The 19,461-nt window shown below is 53.5% G+C and overlaps 1 protein-coding gene across 4 annotated transcripts in view; it reads left to right on the top strand.

Annotated features, from left to right (window-relative positions):
- Positions 1-19,461, top strand: part of HDLBP (high density lipoprotein binding protein) — a 933,925-nt gene that overhangs the window by 801,275 nt on the left and 113,189 nt on the right. For all 4 annotated transcript variants that reach the window (XM_085634158.1, XM_085634156.1, XM_085634157.1 and 1 more), the window contains exons 25-26: positions 15,633-15,812; positions 16,486-16,602. In XM_085634158.1, coding sequence (XP_085490284.1) covers positions 15,633-15,812; positions 16,486-16,602 — 297 coding nt within the window. The remainder of the gene's footprint in view (positions 1-15,632; positions 15,813-16,485; positions 16,603-19,461) is intronic.

Genomic DNA, 19,461 nt, shown 5'->3' with positions numbered 1-19,461 from the left:
CTATAAGTGACTTCTTTGGTGAGGCAAGATACAACAGGATATCATCGGCATAAAGCGAAATACGGTCCTCGTGATCAGGCGACCACCGAAGGCCCCGTATATCCGGGTGCCAACGTATCCACGCAGCCAACGGTTCAAGGGCGAGGGCGAACAACAGAGGCGACAGGGGGCAGCCCTGCCGAGTACCCCTACCAAGCTGAAACGGGGTAGATGCCCGACCATTCACCACAACATTTGCTAGTGGCCCCTCGTACAGCAACCGGACCCAACTCACAAACCCGCGACCGAAACCAAACTTGGCCAGCACGGCCCATAAGTATGCCCACTCCACCGTGTCAAAGGCCATCGTGGCATCAAGAGATGCTACAACAGCCGGTTCACGCAGCGTGCCCGCCCTGGCATTGACGCCATGAAGACGCCTAAGGTTCAATGCTGTGTTTCGGTGCGGGATGAAGCCAGATTGATCCGGGTGGACCAGGTCGCCAAGTACCCTAATCAGACGGGTAGCCAGGAGTTTGGCCAGAATTTTCGGCTCAGCGTTGAGGAGTGAAATGGGCCGATAGGAGGCGCATCTATCTCGGGGTTTACCCTCTTTGTGTATGACCACGATCGACGCCAGCCGCTGATCCAACGGAAGGATCCCATCTCCCCGCGCCTCCAAAAACATGGCGCGCAGGTGAGGGGCGACCCTATCCGGGAACAGTTTGTACAGATCGATCGGCAGTCCGTTCGGTCCAGAGGCCTTACCCGAATTCAACGCGCGAATCGCCCCCGCCACCTCGTCAACCGTGATGTCGCCATCCAAATCGTCCCTATCTATGTCAGAGAGGCAGGGCAACTCGATATCACGGAGGAGATCAGACGAGTCCTCGGGCGGCCTGTCCGACACAGAGGAATAAACCCTATGAAAATACTCCGCGAAACACTCCACAATCCCCTCAGGTTCCACAATCGCCTCTCCCCCCTCTCCAATCAACTCTGGCACCACTCTATTGACCCGTTCCTTCCTATCCAGCCACGCCAGGAGTTTCCCTGCCTTATCTCCAACATCATACAGACGGCCCTGTTGTTCCCTGCTGAGGGTCTTGGCGGCGTCCGTCACCAGGTCCCTATACTCCGCCTGCTTCAAGCAAAGCTCATGCAATGAGGACTCTGTGACCTCCTCCTCCATATCCCCCTCAAGGGCCGCAATCTCCTCCTCCACTTGCCGCACTTCGCAATCCCTCCGATTCTTGGCAGTCACCACCAGGGAGAGGGCCTCCCCCCGAAGCACGGTCTTAAAAGCTTCCCACAGCGAGATCGCCGAGTCCACGGTTCCCAGATTGTCCTTAAAGTAATTATCTACCTTCTTTACCAGGGCGCTGCGCATCTTGGGGTCTCGGAAATACCATGGGTTAATGGGGGCCATCCTCCCTCCCGACCGAGATCCAGCCGGATCCACACTGGCGAGTGATCAGAAATACCACGTGCCATGTGCCTCGCCTTGGATATCAACGAGGCATGTGCGGCCAGAGTGAGCAGGTAGTCAATCCTGGAGAGGCTACCATGCGCCCCGGAGTGAAACGTGTATTGACTCTGTGTGGGGTGCCGGAGCCTCCAGCAGTCTATCAGGCCAAACGTGTCCAGGAGGTCTGGAAGCCATTTCTGAGCCCCCCCTGTGTCCCTGGGCGGGTATCTATCCAGCAGTCCGGAACCCACAGCGTTGAAATCCCCTCCCACTACCAGCATGCCCCCCGGGAGAGTCAGCAAAGCCCTGCCCAATTCAGCAAATGTGGCGGCCTGCAGGGCCGGCGGGACATAAACCGAAACCAAAACCAAAGTCCTTCCTTCCCACCGCCCCGCCACCGCCACAAACCTCCCCCTATCGTCAACAATGGTGGAGTCCACCTCAAAAGGCAGCGATGCTCTAACGAGGATGCCCACACCCCTGGACCCAGAAGAGAATCCCGAGTGTGCAATGAATTTATACCCCTTCCTATTCAGGGCATAGCACGTATTGCCTATGAGATGCGTCTCCTGCAGCAGTACAACGTCTGGCATTGAGCGTTTCAGAAATTGCAAAACATTCCCCTCTTAATGCGATCCCCCAAACCATTAACATTCCAGCTTATAACACTTAGGCCTCTACCCCCCATCCTCAAACGGAAAGAGGCCCACCCCACACCCGAGGCGCCACCATGGAACAACCCTGAGGATAATCATCATGCCTTGCAAAAATAAACCCCCCAACAACAAACTCAAACTCCCCATACCTCCCCCCACCCTGCACCCCTGCTGCAGCTTAAAAAGCCCCCCCAACTTGCAGTGTGCCTGTCGCCCTACAAAAACAAAAATCTACAAAAAGTACCCCAAGGGAGGAAAAGAGCACCCCTCGTCCTCCCGCAACCCTCCACAGTTACTGCACTCTGTTCAAATCTTCAAATATGGTCAAATCAAGTCAGGCCGGCTTTGAGATATCAGCCCTGTCCATCTCGGCCACTGTCTCCATGCTCAGCTGTGTCGTCCCCGGTCCGTCGCCGGGGCAAAGCGTCCAGCCATTCGTCGGCCATAACAGGAGAGTCAAAAAACAATGTCCGATCTTCATGCACCACCCGTAGTCTGGCGGGGAAAAGCATGGCATATTTTAGGTCCCGTTCCCGAAGTCTTCGCTTCACCCCCAGAAAGCTCTGTCTCTGTACCTGCTGGGTGAAGTCCGGATAAAAATTCACCGACGCATTCTGGAAGGGGACTGGGCCCGTCACCCTCGAAGCTTGCAGGATAGCGTCCCGATCTCGAAAATGAAAGAGCCGGGCGACAATCGGCCGCGGCGGGGCACCCGCCTTGGGCCGTCCGCCCGGCACCCTATGGGCCCTTTCCACCGCAAAAAACTTTCCAAGGCCCTTAGGCTTCAGATGATTGAGGACCAAATCTTCCACAAGCAGGTCCGCCGAAGCCTCATCCGAGGACTCCGGGACCCCGATGACGCGCACGTTGTTGCGCCTGGACCGGCTCTCGAAGTCCTCCAGCCGGCGGGCGGCGAGGTCACTCTCGGCCCTCAGCTTCCGGACCTCGTTCTGCAGATCTGCAACCTCATCAGTGAGGCCCGTGGTCTTGTGGTCCAGGTCCTTAACGCGTTCGTTTGTCTTGCCCAGGTCCGAGCGGATCAAGTTGACATCCACCAGGATGGCATCCACCTTATGCGCCAGGGCCTCGAATTGCCTCCCCATCGAGGTCTGCATCCCATCAAGCGCGCCCATGACATCCTGCAGGGAGAGCTCCGGTGTCCCAGGCGAGTCCTCCTTCTGGGCATGCGGCGCCTGGCTCGATCCACTCGGCGATGTCTTCAGGAGGGCGTAGCGGTCCATACTGTTGACTTGGGAATACGTTCCCCGCCTGGTGGACTTAGTCTTCGGCCGATCTCCTTCTGCCTTGCCCGACATAATGGACTCCAGGCAATCCAATGCAGTGAAGACCGTCCCCTCCCAGAGAGAGGTATAAAGAGTGAGCAGGTCCGCCTTGTTCTGCCAAAGTAGCCCACCGAGCGTCCCCGGGGTTATAAAGCCACCCAGAGCACTACAGTGTCCGGGCAGACAAAGGGAACGAAACCGAAAGCGAAAGAGCGAGGGCCTCCGTCCGACAGTTCACACCTCCCCAGGCCGTTGTTGATCAACTAGGAGTCGGGCATCCTGCCAACTCTAGCCCCTGGCATCTCCGGGAGTTAGGCCGCAATCTTTCGCCAGTCTTAAGTCCGGTTCCCGATGGGCGATCCGACCGCGGGTAGCATCAATCGCCTCCCTGACAACTCAGCAACACAATGCCATGCATACCATCAGGATTGGAGACAGGATAGTCGACGGAGGGCGCGAGGGTCTCGGGAGCTCTAAGCTCACGCGGCCATCTTGGTCAAGCGCTAGGCTCCTCCCCACCAAAACCGCTTTTCTTGTAGCCATCACTTCCCTTAGAAGGGTCAGTGAGATACAAGCACTTACGATACAAGAACCTTTTCTCCAAATGCACCAGAACAAGGTTGTTCTCCGTACCAACCCAAAACTCCTACCTAAAGTCATTTCCCCTTTTCATCTTAAACAATCAGTAGAGTTACCGGTATTTTTCTCGCAACCTCAAACTGTTGCATAAAAGGCTCTCCACACTCTAGATGTCAAACGAGCCTTACTTTACTATATCCAAAGAACACAACCTTTCAGAAACACCAAACAACTGTTTGTCTTTCTCTCCACCACACAAGGGCAACCCCATCTCAAAATCGGGGATAGCTAGGTGAATTGTAAAATGCATCCAGATTTGCTACCACAAAGCAAAACAAACGCTATCTGTTCCCCCTAAAGCCCATTCTACACGAAAGATAGGGGCTTCTATGGCTTTTCTAGGGAACATCCCATTAGATAATATCTGCAAAGCAGCTACATGGTCAACACCGCACACTTTCACTAAACATTACTGTGTAGATGTGCAAACCAAGCAACAAGCTAGTGTGGGCCAGGCTGTACTCAAAACATTATTTCAAACCACTGCAACAGATACCGGTGGTCGCCGCTGAGGTTGGGAACTGCTATATAGTCTATGCAAAAGTGTGTAATCTGCAGCTCATATGCCTCGAACGGAATATGCTACTTACCAGTATGCATCTGGTCTTGGCATGTAGAGCTGCAAATCTACACACGCCCACCCGCCTCCCCGGCTACCTGTATCTGTTCCAGTCTATCTTATTTAGATACAACACACATGGGTTTCTTCACTGTTATTACTACGCTCCATCTTTCCCTATTGGCGAAAAACAATCGGAGGATGGAGCCGAAGCCCATGCGCAATACGATCCAAGGGAGGAGTCACCGACCTCGTGACTTCCAAAGACTTTCCAAGAGAAAAAACAAACTGCAAACATCCGGGCCCAACACCAGATGGCGATCTATGCAAAAGTGTGTAGATCTGCAGCTCTTCATGCCAAGAACAGATGCATACTGGTAAGTAGCATATTCCTTTCGCTGATCGGATAATTTTTAGTCAATATTTCAAAGTTTCAAAACTCGACACTTAAAAGAATTTCCAAGTGAAAACCAGTCAATGTTACCCTATGGAGAAAATGTAAGTTATCGGCTTTCAGGTAAGTACTCGACTGGCAGAGTTAAGGTTCTGGGGTTTGACGGGGGGGGGGTCTCTCAGGTACAGGTAGGTACAGTAGTTACACCCTCAGCGGCACAGGGGCAGCCGGGTGCAGAGAGAGTAGGTCCAATGTTAGCCTATGGCGGGTAGGGGGCCTTTGGTTGGTGGCTGCTAGCAGGCAGGCCATGCGGCTGTGGGAGCGGAGCTCCTGGTCATTTACCAGGGCAAGTGGGGAAGTAGGATAGAACAGATGCGCACTTCCAGGGGCACTCGGGCGGCTGGGTGCAGCGTGCTTTTGGGCCTTCGGGCGCCCAATGGTTTTCAATGGTAAAGCTGCGAGACGAACAAAGGCTGCAGGCTCGGGGACGGAGATTCTTCAGGTGCGACCACCACTTCGAGAGGTAAGTTGGGAAGCTGTAGGTTAGGTAGGCACCCAGGAGTTGGGCACAGGGGGCCGCAGGGTGCCGTGTGCTGGGGTGTCGTTTGGCGTCTGGAAATCTTACCCTCTGCTGGTCGCAGTTGGGGTCCCTGGAGTTGAGGCTGCAGGCGTAGTCAGGAGTGTCTGAGGGTCCTTGGGTGCTGGATTCTTGGTCACAGTCACCGGGGGGACATTCTCGTGGTCTTTGCACCCACTGAGCCCGGCCAGTGCCTGAGTGAACAGTGTGCTGGATTCGCGGTTCCTGGCTGGCACCAGGGTTTGTTGCTGTTTGAGCAGAACCACTACTCATGGGAGTCCCAGTCTTTAGATTAGCATGGCAGCCAAGTCCTCTGGGGTTTTTGAGGTTGCTGACCACTGGAGACGCTGGGGTTTAGCAGGAGCAGGGTCGAGGGTCGACAGGCCGGTAGGGCTGGGGCCAAGTCAGTTGGTGTCGTCCTCTTGTTAGCAGCTGCACGGCAGGTCTTCTTTTTTTTCTTTTTTGTCTTTGTAGTTGCGTGATCGGAGAAAGGAAGGTTGAGGGTGCCCCTAAATACTACATTTAGGGACGTTGCAGGTAGGGAAAGGTCAGGGACTAATGGGGCCCTTTCCTGAGTACACCCCCATCCCGCCACTCTCCAGTGGGAGGGGGGCAGGAGCCTAGTCCTGATTGGGTAGGGCTCCCCATCTTCAAGATGGCGAGAGCCCGGATTTGTGCTTCACCTCGCCTCCCCCACCTGAGGGGTGGGGTTGGCAGAGGCTGGCACACCCCTTTTCCTCACTTGGGTTTTTCCGCCAGTGTTCCTGCCAGAGTGGGGGTCAGAACTGGTGGGGACCAGTTGCTGAGTAGAGCAAGTGGTGTGGAGAGGCTCACAAAGGCGGCATGCCTTTGAAGCTTCCCCTGCCCATCCTGTGGGAGGAGGCCTAGCGCCTCGCCCCAGGATGTGCATTGTTGTAGGCCCACGAGAGCTGATGGCTCTCTACCCAGGGGCCCAGCAACATGTCTGCTGGGTGGCAGCCTCTCAGTCAGGACATGGGTTGTGGGTTACTTTGAGGGGACAACTCTAAGTTGCCCTCTGTCGTGCATTTTACATTAAATCCCACACTGGCATCAGTGTGGATTTAATGTGCTGAGAAGTTTGATACCAAACTTGTCAGTCTTCAGTGTAGCCGTCATGGTGCTGTGGAGTTCGTGATGACGACCTCCCAGCACCATATACTCTTAATGGTAGCCCTGCACTTACAGTGCCCAGGAATGGACCTGGGTACTGTAGGCTTATGCGCCTGTACCCATCACTGGCATAGGGCACCCAGCTAGAGGGGTGGCTGATGTATACCAGGGCAGTGTGTTGTGGGCATGGCACACAGGCATGTGTTCCATGTCGACTTTTTGTTTTGTTCTGTGCCAAGACACTCAGCCTGCAAAGGCAGGATGTGTGTGTCAGGGTACAGGGCCTCTAATAGTGGCACAATGAGTGCTGCAGCCCTTGGGGGCCTTCCCTGGTCTTAGTGCCCTGGGTACCTAGGGTACCATGTGTAGGAGAGTAGGGTCTGCTTTCTATGTTCACCCCCACTTTTTGCTTTTGCTTTACTGGTTTTCGACTTAGATGTGGCTGTGGGCCTGCTAATCAGACCCACAGCCCTGCTGTTCTCTCTCTAAATTGATACTATGTACTTTAGGTGCATAACCCATTTGGATAGGGTCACCTTATTGGTCCCTGTACAGTGTACCTTAGGTACCCAGGGCATAGGTGTACCCTAGGCCTACCAGGGGCTGCAGCATGTATTATGCCACCCCTGGCCTGGCCTTCCATTATGACACAACTGGCTGATCACTCAGCTGGGGCAAGGTTGTGTAATCACCCCTTGCTTAGGTGTAGTATTCCTATACCTACCTTGTATATAGACACATGGGTAACCTATCAGTCACTCCTATGGCAGGCCTTAACAATCCTGAAGGCAGAGTGCTTGGTAACATGTGAGATGGTGCTCTAGCATGAGCTGAGCCTGTCTGCAGCTTTCGGAACCATGTCCTTATAGCGGTTCTATGATATCGCCTACCATATACTCTTAAAGTGCCTTATAATCCTTGCGGTTATGGTAACTATGGTTTGGCTTTATCAAAACATGTCGTGTAAGGGGTTTAACACTTTGGAATACTACCCCCACCCCATTTCTGGCAGTGAGGATAGTATTCCTCCCTTCTAGAGGGAGAAGACATGTTGAAGACCTACTACCCGGTTAAAGTTAACCAGAGCCCCAGCGTCACAAAATGGATGCTGCTGCCACAGACACAAGTCTGACCTCCTGCTGCTGGGAGTCCTTCCAGCGAGGGAGGCTTGGACAATAGGTTTCCTGCCTTGGGAGGTGCTAGCACCACCCTAGACAGGCCTTAGTGTATTGGGGCAGAGAGGGATGAATGAAACGAGACACTGCCTGGGGCACACAAGGTGTCCCATGCATAGTCCAGATCTGAAAGAAACACGTTAGTTAGATTCCTCACCTTAGAATATCCCCAGGCGTCAGACTGGATCCGGAAGATTTTTCGTCAGCAATACCCCTTGCGCGTCGCTAGGCGTCGTCTGCGGCTCCGTATCCGTCGTCGGCGTCGTGCGCCGGAATGACGTCGTCGGAGTACTTAGACGCCGCCCTCGCGCGCTGACTTTAGTTCTTCTTTTTTCCGCGCCAGTAAGCGCAGATCCGGGAGAGCTACCCCTTTAGTCACTTTTTGACTAACTTTTTCGATCTTTTTTGATCTTGTCAATCGACCCGGTGCCGGTAGGATGCCTTGTTTTAAAGCCTGTGCTGACGGTAGCCGCCTGATGTCGGTTACGGACCATCACCGCCGGTGCCTTTACTGCTTGGGCCTCGACCACGACGCAGAGTCGTGTTCCGACTGCAAGGCCCTGACCTCGAAGGCTAGACGGGAGCGGTCCCGTAAGCTTCTCGAGATCCGCCACTCGGCTCCGCGCCCCTCTCGATCCCGGTCCAGGAGGAGGTCCAAGGATCGGTCGCGGAGCCGCAGCCGACGTCACCATCGGTCATCGGGATCCAAGTCTTCGGGTAAGTCGAAGCATTCCAAGAGGCGACACCGCTCTTCGGACTCCCCTCGCCGGTCGCGCGACTCGGCCGAGGGTCAGGGTGGTTCCACCCCCGCGGCTCCGGCGGAGCCGCAGGCGCCGCGCACGTCCCCATACCCGCCGGTCCCTGGGACTGACGCGACGCCAGCGGAGGTCAGTACCTTCCTCTCGGCCATGAGGAGCCTGGCCCCGCCGTCGGCGCCTGCTGGCGCGCCTTCGGGCCCCGCGGACCCGACAGGGCTGCCTTGCCTGCCGCTGGCTCCGGCTCCGGCCCCGGCGCCGTCGACGGCTCCGGCCTCGACGCCGCAAGCGCCCGAGGGACCCGTTCCCGAGTCCCTGCCGACGCCGGTCGACCTAGTCACGCCTCCTCCGCCGGCGTCGACACCGGTGCCACCGCCGACGTAGACTCCGCTCGACGTCGGGCCCCAGTTCAGTCCCACTCCGGACCCGGCGCCGCTACGGCGTCGATGGATGCCGCGTTCGGCTAGAGACACACTATGTCTACCGTCCGGCTCCGTACCTTCCTCCTGTATACCAGGAATCGGATGATGGGGACAACTGGGATGGATCCGAGGATCCTATGGCCGCTCAGGCTCAAATGTCACAGGACTGGGCAGATGAACTGGGGGAGGCCAGTGGCCTGGATACCTCTCCAGACACTGGATTCATCTCTCCGACTGTGGCTTCGGAGGAGGGCGCTGCTTTCTCTGTGGTGCTGCGCAAGGCGGCCGCAGCCCTTGGGCTTGAGCTGCCTGCCGTGGCTGTGAGGACTAACGTCCTCACTGAGGTGCTTCAGTCTGCAGCAAGCTCCACTGAGCCTCTGCTGCAATTCAATGAGGCCCTCATTGACGTTCTACAGGGCACCTGGTCCAAGCCCTCCACAGTCCCTCCTGTGGACAGGAACGTCGCCAGGCGCCACCGCCCTGCTCCGGGCGACCCCAGTTTTCTGTCCCAACACCCTACCCCTGAGAGCCTGGTTATCCAGGCCTCCACCTCCCAATCCTCTTTCCCGACCGCCCCGCCGGACCGGGATTCCAAGAGACTAGAACAGTTTGGCAAGAAGCTGTTCTCCTCCCTTAGTTTGGGCCTGCGGTCTTTGAACACCGCCTGTCTCTTGGACCGTTATTCCCACTCTCTGTGGGATGCGGTGGAGGAGGCGCTGCCCCTGTGTCCGGAGGAGGTCCGGACACGACTTACCCAGGCTCTGGCCGATGGGAGGGATGCCGAGCGACATGCTATACGATGTGGGCTTGACACCACGTACTCGCTGGGTAGGGCCATTTCTACCACAGTGGCGCTTGGACGTCACGCCTGGCTGCGGTCCACGTCATTTTCGGGTGATGTCCAGAGCACTCTCATGGACATGCCCTTTGATGGCACTCGCCTTTTTGGCGAGAAAGCGGACAGTGCGCTGAACCGCTTTAAGGACTCCAGGGCTACGGCCAAGTCCTTGGGCCTCTCGGCCCCGCTTCGCAAACTTTCGCCTTTCGTGGCCAAGGAAGGGGTGCCTCCTCACGTACGCCTAGCCACCAGCCGCAGAACCAACCTGCGCGCGGTCGCGGTTTCCGCCGAGGCGGATCTGGAGGTCGACGAGGTCAGCCCACATCCACCCCGGCAGCATCCGCCTCAAAGCCTTCCTAGTCCGAGCTTTCAGGCCCATTCCACGCCAGTGGGCGGCAGAGTTCGCCATCACCTCCTCCACTGGCGGTCCATCACATCGGACAGGTGGGTGCTGCAAATCGTCCGAAGGGGCTACTCCCTCCCCTTCGAGACGACCCCTCCAGCCATGCCACCGCAGCACCACCGTATCTCGGGGGATCATTTGAATCTTCTCCACGAGGAAGTTTCGGCCCTCTTGGCCAAGGGGGCCGTCGAGCGCGTTCCGAGCCCAGAAGTAGGTCGTGGTTGTTATTCCCACTACTTTCTGGTTCCCAAGAAGGGCAAGGGGGGCCTACGCCCTATCTTGGACCTCCGGAACGTCAATGCTTTCTTCCGGAAGGAGAGGTTCAAGATGTTAACTTTGGCTCAGGTTTTAGCTGCCCTAGACCCTGGAGACTGGATGGTAGCGTTGGACTTGCAGGACGCATATTTCCCCATCCCCGTCCTGCCGGCCCACCGGCGTTACATGCGGTTCACAGTGGGCCAAGAGCACTTTCAGTTTACCGTGCTCCCCTTCGGCCTCACCAGTGCCCCTCGGGTGTTCACGAAAGTGATGGCGGTGATCGCAGCTCATCTGCGCAGATCAGGGGTTCCAGTCTTCCCCTATCTCGACGACTGGTTGTTGAAGGCGGGATCGCCCCAGGCAGTCGTCTCCCACCTCCAGACTACGGCGGATCTCCTGCATTTGCTGGGATTTTCCATCAACGTGCCGAAGTCACACCTGAGTCCCTCTCAGAAGCTCCTCTTCATCGGAGCAGTTCTCGATTCGGCGCAGTTCCGGGTCTATCCACCGGAACAGCGGGTCCGGGATATTCAGGCCCTGATTCCCATCTTTCGGCCTCTATCCTGGGTTTCGGTCAGGCTAGTGTTGCGGCTTCTGGGGCTGATGGCCTCCTGCATCCTACTAGTGCATCACGTCAGGCGGCTCATGCGGGCTCTGCAGTGGGACCTGAAGTTTCAGTGGGCCCAGCATCACGGCAACCTGTCCGACCATGTCTTGATCTCGGAGGGCACTGCTCAGCAGTTGCAGTGGTGGCTCACGGACCGCGATTGGGTCGAGGGCAAGAGCCTTTCCCTTCCCCAACCGGAGCATGTCGTAGTGACGGATGCGTCCCTCCTGGGATGGGGTGGCAAAATGGGAGAGGCGGAGATCAGAGGCCTCTTGTCTCCGGCGGAGTCTCGTCTCCACATCAACTTGTTGGAGTTGAGAGCGATCCGGCTTGCACTGAAAGCCTTCCTTCCCTCTGTCAGGGGAAGTGTCGTGCTGGTGTTCACGGACAACACCACCGCCATGTGGTATTGCAACAAACAGGGCGGGGTGGGGTCGTGGACTCTTTGTCAGGAGGCTCTGCGCCTCTGGACATGGCTGGAACACCAGGGCGTCACCCTGGTGGTTCAACATCTGGCGGGCTCTCTGAACGCCAGAGCAGACGAACTCAGCCGCCGGTGCATGATGGATCACGAATGGCGTCTGAACTCCGAAGTGGCACACGGTCTCTTTCAGCAGTGGGGAGAGCCTTGGTTAGATCTATTCGCCACCGAAGAGAACGCGCAATGTCAGCAGTTCTGCGCGTTGGAATGTCCAAGGCGGCACTCGCTCGGCGACGCTTTTCGTCACGAGTGGAGTTGCGGTCTGTTCGGGAGGATCTTCTGTCGCAGCAGCAGGGGACGGTCCTCCACCCGAACCTGTCCAGCCTCCACCTCCATGCGTGGAGATTGAGCGGCGGCAGTTGATGCCATTTGACTTGCCTCCTGAAGTCTGTGATATCATTCTGGCAGCCAGGCGTCCCTCCACAAAGACGGTATACGCCTGCCGGTGGAACAAATTTGTGGCATGGTGCACAGCAAAGGCTGTGGATCCCCTTTCCGCCCCTCTTTCTGAGGTTCTACTGTTTCTTCTTTCTTTGGCCCGGCAGGGCTCTGCCCTGGGCACCCTGAAAGGTTATCTTGCTGCCATCTCTGCCTTCTTGCGGCTTCCTGATAAGCCTTCTCTTTTCAAGTCCCCTGTAGTTACACGCTTTCTCAAGGGCATTACTCACACGTTCCCTCCTGTCCCGTTTGTAATGCCTCAGTGAATCTTGTCTTGACATTCCTGATGTGCGCTCCCTTCGAGCCTCTTCACAATTGTCCTCTTCGTCTTCTGACTCTTAAGACTGTCTGTTCATCCGGACAAGGTTGTCCTTCGGCCTCGTCCCGCCTTTCTTCCGAAAGTGGTGACTCCATTTCATCTTGGGCAGTCTGTCACCTTGCCCACCTTCTTTCCGCCTCCGCATCCTTCCAAAGAGGAAGAGAGGCTCCACCGTCTGGACCCAAAACGTGCGCTCTCCTTTTATTTGGACCGCACAAAGCAGTTCCGGGTGGACGACCAACTTTTCGTTGGATACGTGGGTGCTAAGAAGGGGAAAGCTGTGCACAAACGGACCATCTCTCGGTGGGTCGTTTTGTGCATCAAAATTTGCTATTCATTGGCGAAAAAGGACCCTCCTGTTGGGCTGCGCGCCCATTCTACTCGGGCCACAGCGGCTACTACTGCTTTGGGACGAGGAGTCCCTTTGCAGGACATCTGTCAGGCGGCAACGTGGGCTTCGCTACACACGTTTGCTAGACATTATTGCCTTGACAGCCAAGTCCGGAGGGATGGCTTCTTCGGCCGTTCTGTCCTCCAGGACTTTCTGGTGTGATCTTGGTTCGCAGACCCACCACCGGGGATGGTATTGCTTGGGTATCTATTCTAAGGTGAGGAATCTAACTAACGTGTTTCTTTCAGATGAACAAGTTACTTACCTTCGGTAACGATGTATCTGTAAGAAACATTAGTTAGTTAGATTGCTCACCGACCCACCCATCCTCCCCGTTCTGCGAACTGACATCTAGGGTTAAGGTTATCCTTTTCAGGCCCCTAGATTTTATTTTTGGCACCAGTGTCGGTCTTTGCATGGCTCTGCGTTCCTGGCGCGGAAAGCTATGTACAAGAACTGACGTCAGCGCGCGAGGGCGGCGTCTAAGTACTCCGTCATTCCGGCGCACGACGACGGACGCGGAGCCGCAGACGACGCCTAGCGACGCGCAAGTGGTATTGCTGACGAAAAATCTTCCGGATCCAGTCTGACGCCTGGGGATATTCTAAGGTGAGGAATCTAACTAACTAATGTTTCTTACAGATACATCGTTACCGAAGGTAAGTAACTTGTTCTTCAAACCGGTGCTGGGGCACTCCAGCTCCAGTCCTGGCGCAAAACTGGGCAAAGGGAAGGGGGTGTAACCACCCCCCTCCCTGGTCCCACCCATAGGAGGGACCTAGCAGGTAACCCAGCCCCCCAGATTAGTATAAGAGTGGGAGCTGAGTCCCTAGGACTTTGGATTATCCTGATAACTGAACTTGAACAGAAACTCTGGACCTTCGACATTCGACTACGGAAGAAGACTGAAGAATCTCCCTTGTGGCCAAGGAGTGACCATCCTGTGCAAACAGGCACCATCAAGCGACCTGCCGTTTGCTTTGCCCGAAGTTCTATGAGGAACCGACTGCAGAGCCCGACCAGCGCCTTGACTTCCAGACTTCTCCGACCCTGATCCACATCCACAGCAAAGCTGAGATCCGTGGAGGCGACGAGAGACGTGTGACCGGCTACCTGGGAAAATTGGCTACTTGCTTCCAGCGCAGCTTCTGAGGCATCCTCGAAGTTGTGCTCTGGGGATTGAGAAGCCCCAACCCCGAGCACCATCTGCACCGAAGATCAGCCCTCCACACTCCAAGAGTTCTGCGGGGGGCCCTTCTGCATTTTCCTGCTCGACGTGTCTGTCCGGTAGCTTGCCCGTTGGCTAGTAGCCTTTGTGATGACGAACCTTTAACTTTCCACCGCTAGTTTGGCTCCTCCAGACTGGCCCTTGCTTCCCTGTGAAAGAGAAGCAACTCAGGCCTTCCTGGTCTGCAACAGAAGCAAATCCTTCATTCTGCGTGGGTTGCGCTTGCCATGGCTTGTTGTGTCCCAACTCGACATTGACGCCGCCGACAGCAAGAGCCCTCGTGGGACAGCTCGCCTCCTGGTTCTGGTCGTCCTCCACGCCTCCTGGTACCCGTGGCTGCTGCGACAAGCTTCACCTCTTCACCTGCATCTTCACGACATCGCCTGGTTCCTTCCCGGCTCCTGGCTGGTGACCTAGACTCTGTCCCCTCTGCTTGCAGGTATCCTCCTTCTTGATTCCATCCTTGGAATCCACTGGACACTCTTCACTGACTGCCTGTCAGCATCTTTCTTCAGGCATCCATAGGAGTCGACGACGAAACCCGACGCAAGTTCACACCTATGCACCGCAGCCCGTGGGCTAGGTAACTTGAGTACTCCGGTGCTCACAAGGGTATTGACTATCCTAGTGTCTAGTTTCCAAGTCTCCAACTCCTAGTTCCTTCCGAAGTGTCCTAAAACTCTTAATTTCTAAATTCTACTATTTCTATCGACTTTAACGCATTACGCGTGAGTGTTTCCACTCTGCACCTGAATCCCGTGGACCTCCCACTGCCTAGCACCTGATAGGATAGTGTAGCCCCAGCGATGGCCTAGGCCTATCCTGTGTTCGTGACAGTGGTTCTTATACCACTTATTTAGTATATGGTTTGCGTGGCCCCTAGGGCCTAACTGTATTACTTACCTGTGTGACTTAAGTATTCTTAAATAAGACTGTGTTGTACTTACCTCGAATCTCATAAAGAGTGCTGAGGGTATTTTGACTAGAATAAATACATTCTATTTTTATATATATATCTGTTGTGGTGTCCTTTCATTTGGTATTCAAGGGATTATATATGGTATCACAGCTGGCTTCACATGCCATTCAGAGTTTAGCCTAAGACTGCTCTTGTCCATGCTACCACTAGGATAGCTGGTCTAGAAGGTTGACTTTACAACCAATCACCATAAGGGTTGTTTGGACTGATATAAGGTGTACACTAGAACTAGTGACATCATACATCAGGCCAACTTCTCACACCATTTACCAGGGGCGCTGACATGTGGCCGTAGATGCCAATTGGGTTTAGGTTTCAATACAGTTTTAGGGAAGGAACACCGGCCCTGGGCACCTGATTGGCAGGAGCCCAGGGCACACTCAGTCAAAGTACATCAGCAATTCAGCAAAAAGTGGGGGCATACCATGCAAGAAAGATGGCACTTTCTCACACCCTGGGTACCTGATTAGCAGGAGCCCAGGGCACACTCCAAAGTACATCAGCAATTCAGTACAAGGTGGGGGCAACCATACAGAAAGAGGGCACTTTCTCTAAGTATTCTCCTCAGTAGTTTACTCATCTATATTGTGTGAACTATCATGTAATCCATCGCCATTCTTTCAATAAATCCATCTTTTCCTTTTTGTGATAGGACCAGATTACCATCACCGGGTATGAGAGGAACACAGAGGCTGCACGTGATGCTATCATGAAGTTGGTGGGTAACCTGGAGCAGATGGTATCTGAAGATATCACATTGGACCACCGCATCCATGCCCGCATTATTGGTGGGCGAGGCAAAGCTGTTCGTAAAATCATGGATGAATTCAAGGTGTGCTCAAGTTTTTGGTGGCAGTGCTTAGAAGATGATGGTCTGACTTTGTTTCCATTCCTCTTAAGTACTTGGTAGATAAGGCACAGGAAGGGTTCACCTAATGCAGATAAAGTCTAAGGCACCAGTTAAGAATTTAAAATAGGAGAATGTTATTCCCAAATAGGATCATTTAGGAAGGGCTTTTTATTTAGGGAGTAAATATTCTGCGTCTCAAAGGGAGTACTTGAAAATGTTTGACAGGTTAAAGACAGTTTTGTTGCTATCTCTAATTTATTATATTACATTTAACAAATCATTTTAATAGACAAGACCCTCATTAGATCAGGCAGAGACAGTACTTTAGCATCTCCTTGTAGCACGTCTGTCTTTTGCTATTCTGAGCATTTCAGAATTTTGTTTTGCTAGTTGAAGCCGAGCCTAACTGTTTCCTACATTTCTTGTAGTGTCTTGTCATACAATTGAGTGACCAGATTTCAAGATTGTAGTTTATTGTGAATTTATTTGGAGCCTTACAAGTACAATGCTACCAGTATTTTTGTTATGATTTTTACAGTTTAAACTATTCCTCTGCACTCTCGATTTGCCACCGGTTTTGGTTCCATGGTATTGAGGGTGCTTAGCCTTTTCACTCTACTTCAAAGTCTTTCATAGCATTTCATTTTGATTATAGGTGGATATTCGCTTCCCTCCAAGTGGAGCTGCAGATCCAGACTGTGTGACTGTGACAGGAATGCCAGAACAGGTGGATGAAGCCATTGACCATTTGCTGAATTTGGAGGAGGAATATGTAAGTACTTTGAGTATAGCTGAGTTCTTTTCCCGGTGCCATGGGCATTTGCAAAATATTGGTACATACCCTCTGTGCGTATGTTAGGCTACTCCTAAAAACATTCAAATGTCCTCAATACTTCTATTTTAAAGTTAAATAACCAAGTACTCCCTCTAGACACTTGCCTATGTCAGAGTCGTAATGGCAAGCAGCAAATAATCTAGGAAGTGGAGTAGTTTAGAGACTTTGAATCAGTATGACACTTAACTTCCCCAGCTTTGGATAATTTCTAGAATTTCATGCTTGAAATATTCTCCATCGTCAGCCAAGACTCCCCAGCATTATATAGCACCCAATTTCAGCCAATCAGTTTCTTGTACTAACACTCTCACTCCTTAGAGGCCATTATAGCTGATTTCTGATGGATACTTCTGCAGATTCATCACCTTGTGGATACATCCAGGTAGCTCACTTCCTCGTGTCTTTTGATGAGCTTTCTTCAGAATATTTCCTTGTGTGCAAGGTACTGTGTTCTCTCCAAAAACGACAGTCTTTATAACATGTAGGGATTGTCATAAGCAGATGGTTGCCTACGGTCCTCGCACAACTCTACGTCTTGCAGGGACTGCTCCTGGATGAATCCCAAGGCAATCCAGAATTGCCAAGTTAAGCTCTACGTTGCTGGATACCACCTAAAAGCACTTAATGGCTGTTACATCTTGAAGTAGAGCACACTCTCAAGGTCTGTCCATAGTAAGATGAGTCTCCCTATAGGAAGCTGGCTGTGTATGTGATATTGCCACTAGGTGGTAATACTGTGCACATAGTCCAGGGGTTCCCCAGAAGTGTACAGGGCTCAATGTAAAACCGAAAGTGCTTCATTAGTGGTAGATTGGGCGAGCAGCCTTAGACCTAACACAGAGGAGTGTAAGACATTTATTGCACAACAAAGATCCATAATGGACACACGACTCAAGAAAGAGAGCCATACCTATTTTAGAAAATGATATTTTGTTTGCCCTTTATTTGATGACCAAGACCTTCGTATTAAAGTAAGTACATTTTTAATTAGAAATACGGTGCACTTGGAAAAATCGACACTTCTAATATTTTCAGCACAGTTCAATGTTATCCTATGAGAAAAATAGTTTTGTGGTTAATCAGGTAAGTAGGAAATGTACAGTTCCAGTCTTTGGGACAAAAGGTCAGCAGTGGGCAAGAGTTAGGTAAGTATCAACTCTGCACCAAGAACAGCAGCCTGGTTGCTGAGGTCAAAATCAGAATTCGGCCCAGTGTGTTTCTATGAAGACTGGGGTTCCTTGGGGCCACGCTGCTTGAAGGTAAGGGGAACTGTTGCAGGGGCCAGGCTTTAGGTGGAAGGACCAGCATTGGAAGGGGGGGGGGGGACACAAAACCACACTAAACATACACCACCGGCTGCACAGGGGCAGTCGGATGCAGGGTGCAAATACAGCGTCGGGCGCCAAATGCAATCCTATGGCGTTTCTTCATTTTGGGAAGAGGCTGCAGGTGTTGAACCAGAGGGTCCAGTAAAAACACAGACAGCACATGTAAGTTGGGGGGTGGGGTCACAGGGGCACCGCTGATCGAACTCACCAAAGCCTAGGAGCTGCGGGTGCAGGGTGCCTTTAGACATCAGAAATCATCTTTCCGGTTGCGGAGCGTGTCTTCAGGTTCACTTGTCAGGCGCTGTCGTGGAGGTCAGGTGGTCAGCCACTTCACTGGGCTGTTGGGCCTCTCAGACTGAGGCCATGGGCTTCTGGTGCAGAGTGAGCATGAGTCGTGGATCCTCCTGGATCCGTGGTCTTTGTTGTTTTTGTTTTGGACAGGTCCTCTGGAGATTGGAGTCTTTGTTGAAGTCGGCAGTCCTCCCAGAGGTTTCAGATGTCGCTGGCTGCAAGACAGGTTGCAGGTTCATCGAAGCTGGATACAGGCCGGAAAGGCTGGGGCCAGGGCATAGTCTTCTAACTTCTCTGCAGGGTCTTCCTCATTCTTTGTAGGTCGTCGCAGATCTAGTTTCCAGGTCTGGGGGAGCCACCTAAATACAAGATTTAGGGGCGTGTTAGGGGAGTTGCAGGTAAGGCCAATGGGCACCTTACCTGGGGTGACTATACCCTCTATTATGCCCCCCCCCCCCCCCCCCCCCCCCCCCCCCCCCCCCATTTTCAAGATGGCAGGGACTGAAAGATGTGCTTCACCTCGTCTCCCCTTTAGGGTGGAGTTGGCAGATGTGGGCACACCTATGTTTTCCTGCTGGTTTTCCCGCCCAAAGTGGGGGTGTAAACCAGGGGCTGCCATCTGCTTCTAGTAGCAGAGGCTGGGGGTCACATTTCAAAGACGGTAGAACTTTGAAGCTTCCCTCTTCGTGCAGTGACCTTTCCTGGGGGAGGCGGTGTGACACCTCTGCCCAGAATGTGCATCGTTTCTGGTCCCAGAGAGCAGGGTCTCTCTACCCAAGGGTTCAGTAACACATCTGGTGGTGGCTGAATGTCTAAAGCCAGTCAGTGCCTACACAAGTATCGGTAGGTTTTCAGGCGGCAACTCTGATGTGATGTGCCATCTGAGTCCATGTTTTAATAAATCTCACACTGGCATCAGTGTGGATTTATCACAAGGTGCGGTTTGGTACCAAACACTCTTGGGTTCAGTGAAGCCATCATGGTGCTATGGAACTCACGTTGAGTTCCCAGCCCATGTACTCTCTATGGTTTCACTGGCACTTATAATAGACCTTAATACTGTCATGACAGATCTTCTCCTGCAGATCTGTCTACACCTGCAATATAGTGCACCCTCCCTTAAGGCTGGTATGGTCTGTTAGAGGGGTGACTGACCTATATCTCAGGCAGTGCTAGC

This window comes from Triturus cristatus, chromosome 11, assembly GCF_964204655.1.
Source record: "Triturus cristatus chromosome 11, aTriCri1.1, whole genome shotgun sequence".
Classification (NCBI taxonomy): Eukaryota; Metazoa; Chordata; class Amphibia; order Caudata; family Salamandridae; genus Triturus; species Triturus cristatus.
Note: the sequence above shows the minus strand (reverse complement) of the source record. Positions and strands in the feature narration are given on the sequence as shown.